The 6000-nt window shown below is 48.4% G+C and overlaps 1 protein-coding gene across 1 annotated transcript in view; it reads left to right on the top strand.

The window, feature by feature from the left end:
* The first annotated feature begins 3319 nt into the window (after nt 1-3319).
* Baiap2l1 (BAR/IMD domain containing adaptor protein 2 like 1) overlaps nt 3320-6000 on the top strand; it is a 92881-nt gene continuing 90200 nt past the window's right edge. The window contains exon 1 of the mRNA XM_021162665.2: nt 3320-3638. Within this exon, the coding sequence (XP_021018324.1) occupies nt 3588-3638 (51 nt within the window). The 5' untranslated portion in view covers nt 3320-3587. The remainder of the gene's footprint in view (nt 3639-6000) is intronic.

Here is a 6000-nt window from a genome sequence, read left to right as displayed (position 1 = left end):
ATCCACTTTCTTCCATTCTTGATGAGCACCTAAGATCCAAGAGCATCCAGGAGCTCATGGGATCGCCAGTGTGCATGCAATAAGGAGCACCTTTAATGAGTCCAAATGGATTTTTTTTTTTCTGAGATTGAGCCCACTTTTTTGTCTACGGGCATGATTGACTGTATCTCTATTACAGCACTCATCTTAAGCCTTAAATTCTGCCCTCTGCACTTGCATTAAAAGATGAGTCCAGCCCAATTCATTCTACTTCCTTATCAACCCTACCACTGCCACATACACATACACTCTGGCACTAAGAAAATAATCCACTATCCACTTGTTCTTTCGTTCAACAAAGAACTCCTAGGTATTTATTTATGTGCCTAGCCCAGAGCTGGGACTGGAAGCCTTAGGCTTGATATCTGGACAGATTTAAAACTGACCATTCTTGCTCATAGCTTTGTGGTTGAGTGCCGACCCAGCCAGAATCCCCCTATGAGGGCGTAGGGCACAGCTTAGCAGTAGAACACTTGCCTAGCATGGGTTCTATAAATACAAAACTGGCCATTCTAAAAGGATTTTCAGGAAGCAGGAAGATCATAAGTAGGAAGTTATTTCCACAAAGTTGAGTTTGATATGCCCAGATAATCAATGCAAAGATTTGCATACACTTGAGAACTCCAATCTCTGATCAAATTCCAACCATGGCAATCTAACTGGGCCATCTGAGATCCTCACTGGCTTTATGACAGCTTGTTAAACTGTCCTCTCTGGCTCGGAACTGGTGCTGCCAAGCTGTGGGCTGTTAAAGGTTAAGCTTCCGCTCTCTTTCCAGCTCCTCGGATGACTGCCTGGCAGTGGAGGGTGAAATGACCTCATTCGTCAGAAGGAAGACACAGAAAGAGGTTCTGAGACAAAAAGGGGATCTGCCAAGGAAAGACAAGGAGTTTTCAAGTTCAAATAAAAGCCAGCAGACACCCTTGGTGAACCCTAATATGTAATGGTAGTAATTATAGAGTCCTGCTTACCACCCCGCATATGACAAGTGAACCCCAGTTGGCACATTTTCTGAGCCAGCTCCTGAAGATCCTTTAAAGACATGGGGAGCTTCTCCCACTGCCTCCAACCTAGGGCTGAGGTGTTATTCCCTCCACCATGAAAACCCACACCACCATTTGGTTCCCAAGCCAGATATGTTTTATAGCCTGCAAAACATGATAAGACTGCCCCAGAGTCCAAGTGCTTGTGTCTGTTCTAAGTCCAGAGGCATCTCATACTTTCAGTGTTTCCATCTGGGGCACACAGTGCTTTCTTTGTGTGTATTTCCCAGTGAACTTTATCCTGGAGCAGTTTAGAAGTTTCGTATCCTACGAGCTCATAAACAAAGCAATCATACCTGGACAGCTTTTAAAAATAAGGCCTCGCTCACTCCCGCTGAGTTCAAGTCTCAAGTGCTGAGTGTGTTTTCTGCTAGGAGAAGGTTGCTGCGGCCCTGGAGTCTAGGTCACCTCAGTCCTAGGTGTGCACTCTAGGACATGTTCAGAGCTGGGTTGGGTGTGACTGGGGTAGACAACAGGTAAAGAACAGGAAGCGCCAGGAAGGACTGTGGAGACAGCTCAGTAGTTAAGAACACTGGCTGTTCTTCCAGAGGACCTAGGTTTGTTTCCCAGTACCCACATGATGATCACAACCTTCTGCAACCCAAGTTTCAGGGAATCTGAAGCCCTCTTCTGACCTCTGACATATGCACCAGGCACGTACATATATATGTACCAGTCACAGATGACATACATGCAGTCCAAGTAGCTTACACATAAAATAAAAGTTTTAAATAATGTGCCAGGAGCCACACACCTACATAGCCTCTACAAGATGAAAGAAAGGACAGACATCCTAGACGCCTCAGCCTACCTGGGGGCTGAGGAAATGGGTCAGTTTGTAAAGTGCTTGTGATGCAAGCATTGGGACCTGAGTTCCATCTTCAGAACTCATGTGAAAAGCTACATACAGTAGATATGCTCTTGTACTCCCAGTGCTGGGGATGTGGGAGACAGGTGGATTCATGGGGCTTGTGGAGACTTGATAGCCATCAGTCTATCCTATTTAGCTACTTTAGTAAGAGACTCTGTCTCCAATATATCTATAGTGGATATTGGCTGAGGAATGACGCCCAAGGTTGACTTCTTGTAACACACACACACACACACACACACACACACACACACACACACAGAGAGAGAGAGAGAGAGAGAGAGAGAGAGAGAGAGAGGAAATTTTTAGACAGTCTTGTGATTTACATAGTTGTAAAACATGGGATTTTTAACTTATTCTTAATGTTCTGTTATTCCAGTAATCAGATCTTGGCGTTAGTTACGTTTTTGGCACCCCGGAACTTTCAAAATTGTGGGTGGCTCCATCCATGAGAAACCATGCCCCGTGGACCTTCAATCAGGGAAACCAATTCGTAAGAGGTATGTGGAAGTTACTCAAAGGCAGAGAGCTTAGAGGATTCACCTGCGGAGGATGTGAGCCTCGAACTTTCAGAGCCAGCACCTTGTGGTGGACACTAGACCAAAGACCTAGAAGCCCAAAGGTCCAGGTCCTGTTCTAAAAGACACCACAATGTAGGGGCTTGGCTGGAACTCTGGGAGGGCCGGGAGAGGATGCACAGAGGTATTACCTCCACTGCCAAGCCTTAGGAGAGATGGCCTGGTCCACTGGGTCCAGCCACCTCGCCTTGTACTGCTCCAGCCTCGCCCACCAGGCTGCTCAGCCACGCCCACCACGAGGAAGACCCTCCCATTCCCTTGCCTGCCTCAGCTGGGGCTGCCTAAACCACGCCATCCTCGCTTCAGCACCGCCCATCGGTCTGCTAGACCGCGCCCACCGGCTCAACTCTGCGGTGCCACTCTGGCGGACACAGCTAGGGCGACTTCGTTCGCTCCGTCCCATCTTGTTTCGGCCACGCCCATCCGCCATCTAGGCCACGCCCATCAGCCCATTTCAGGGTGGGGGGAGTAGGGGCGCGTCCCCTCCCCTTGGCTTCTCCCTCCTGTTGGCCTCTCAGCCCCCACCCCCGCTCCACGCCTCAGCTGGGGCCAATCAGTCCGGCGCGCTGGCCGGGCTTCGGCTCCGCTTAGCGAGCCCCTAGGCCACGCCCACCTAGCGCAACAAGTCTCTTCCAGGTTTCCCCGGGTTGCCCCAAAAGATCGACCCTCCCACCAGGCTGTCTCCGGGCGAGGCCGCCCCGCCCACTCGAGCGTACTCCGCCTAGGCCCCGCCCCCCTCAGGTGGGGCTGCCCCGCCCTCTGGCCGTTCGGCCCCGCCCACTCCGCCCGCCTCAGGTGGGGCTGCCTGTCCCTTCGCTCGTCCCAGCCGCGGCAGGCTACGTCTACCTCGCAGCTCCTCACGGACCGAAGCGCCGCAAAGTTTTGACATTTTGGCAGCAGAGACGCGCACTGACTCTCTCCCGCTGACAGCTGTGGCGGCGGCCGACTCTCGAGGACCGCTCAGTCTCAAGTCCTAGGCGCTCCCGCCGCCCGGAGTCCGGCGGCCACGAGGCCCCGCCGCGTCCTCCCGCGCTCGCCCTCCCGGAGGCTGCAGCCATGTCTCGGGGGCCGGAGGAGGTGAACCGGCTCACGGAGAACACGTACCGGGTAAGTGTGGGACTTTGCGGAGCTCGAGACGGGAGACGGGGGGTCCGGGACTCTGTGGTTCCAGGCTGAGGGCGGAGGCTGGGAGGCCCGGAGACTTGGGGACTCCAGGGTTCGAGGCCAGGAACGTGAGCCCGGACAAGCAGCTGACCATTGTCGCCAGCGGGGTCGGTCGAGATTCTTTTTCACTTTTGAGATAAAGTGGGGACTTTACATGATAAGGGCCTCCCCTTCCCCCTTGGACCCTCGGAGACTCCCAGGGACCCCACATTTCCCGTGTTGGGGGAAGGGGATTGGAGACGTGGACGACAATCCGCGGGGTCCCCGAGAGGTTCTTATCCTCCCCCAACTTCTCTTTGTGATCAGTGACTACGCTGGTCTGACCGCTGGGGCTAAACCCTCCCCAGATCCAAAAGAGAGAGAAAGAGAGAGAAAAAAAGAGACAAGCTCGAATTTCCTCGGAGAAAAGAAAGAATGTAGGGGAGAAACTCCTCCGTAATTAGGAATCCATCGCCAGGTGAGCCTGGCTCCCTCGGCTCAGGGAATTTTCTAGGCTGCCAGGGAATCTGCTCCTGGGAAGACTTGAAACGCCTTCCCCCTCTTGGACTCTTTCATACAGTAGCTTTTAAGTTCGATTTGGCTTTTCTTTTGATTACTTTTTGTTTAGCTTTTTGACAGTTTTATACATCTATATACAATTATTATGAGCATGTTCGCCCGCGGTTGGACTGTTTCTACGTCCATGATTTGGGGAGGTTATTGGAGTCAGAGAGCACTGAGATTTTAATAAGAATTGACTTAAGCTGACAGAACGTGTGGTGATTGGCCGCTTAACTGGCATGTTATGTGAGAGAATTTTTCCAGAAACAGACATGGGATTAGTGGCCATTTTAGTAAGTTTAAGTACTTATAAATGAATTCCATTTGAAATGAGATATCCGTTTAATCATCTGCTATTAATAGAATACAAAACAACTTTTGTTTTAATTCCACTTAGGCCCACTGAACCCCTGAGATTTAAAGTTCTCTAAATTTACTTGTAGTCATGATTAAAACCCACTCTTTGGTCATTTCTCTAGATTCTTTTTTCACCCACTCTTTGGTCTTTTCTCTAGATTTTTTTTCACCCCTAAAATTGAGTTTCTAGATTTGCAAGGTCTTAGTTCCTGAAATCAGAATTTATTGAGTTGCTGGAAAATCATTTTAAAGCAGCATGAAAATATTTTCAGAATTCATTGTGGCTCCAAAACGTATTCACCCCTCCATGTGTGCACTATAACATTTATTCTAGATAGACAAAGTAGACTGTATTATTATGATTTTGAAGGTTCACAACTGTGACCAAAACCTGTTCCTATTAGTGTGCTTCCTTAATTAAATGACAATTTTTAGAAATGCCAGAAATGTGAATGTTTAAAGCCTTGTATTTGGATTGGCATTGTTCAGACTTAATGATGTGAAGCAGGTAGAACTGGGGTGTGGGTTGACAGAGTATGGAAGTAAAATGCCCTAGCGTGGGGGAGACAAGATGCTCAGGTAACGGGTAAGGAAAAAGCGTAACTGAGGAATGTGGGTTATTTATTGTAGTTTGTGCGTGGAATCCGAGCATCTGCTGCAGTGGAAAACACAGGCACAGTAAAGTTTCTCAAACACAATTGATTGTTTATCTTGCTGGTCTGGAAAGAAAATGTCAACTTTAGACAAGCAATCAGATGCCCTAAGCAAACTGTTCTTTTTCTCACTTCTGACTGAGAAACCTTTGGCTGGTGTGGGCAGGCAGATTACAGTACCACAAATATGAACCACCTTGGCATGTCTTTTCTACCCACAGAACTGGAGCAAGAGGAAGATTGTTGATTTTATTGTTTAGGTTATCCGCATTGGTAGACATAAGGCATAGAAAGTCTTTTGGGGGATGTTTTCTTTTCTTTATTTAAAGACAGGGTCTTACTATGTAGCCCTGATTGGCCTGGAATTTGATATGTAGACCCAGTTGACCTCAGATTCAGAAGTCCACCTTCCTCTGCCTCCTCCCAAGGGCTGAGGTTAAAGCACTACAACTCCTAGCTATTTAGTTGTTTATTTGTTTGTTTGTTTGTTTTTTCCTTCTTTTTTTTAAAGACACTCTTGTATATGTAGTCTAGGCTAGCTTTCCTATGAACTCGCTATGTATCCCAGGCTGGTCTCAGCCTCCCCAATGCTGGGGTTGGAAGTGTGCACCGCCATACTCGCTCATTTTCAGTTTTGAAAGGTTGTAATAAATTGAAGATCAGAAACCAGTGTGTTATTGGTTTCCATCCCCAAGTGTTGAAACATTTCAAAAGCTTGCTAAATGTCAATTGATTTTAACCAGGATTTCCTTGTT

Source organism: Mus caroli, unplaced genomic scaffold, assembly GCF_978045245.1.
Source record: "Mus caroli unplaced genomic scaffold, Mus_caroli_1 scaffold_4, whole genome shotgun sequence".
In the NCBI taxonomy this organism is placed as follows: Eukaryota; Metazoa; Chordata; class Mammalia; order Rodentia; family Muridae; genus Mus; species Mus caroli.
Note: the sequence above shows the minus strand (reverse complement) of the source record. Positions and strands in the feature narration are given on the sequence as shown.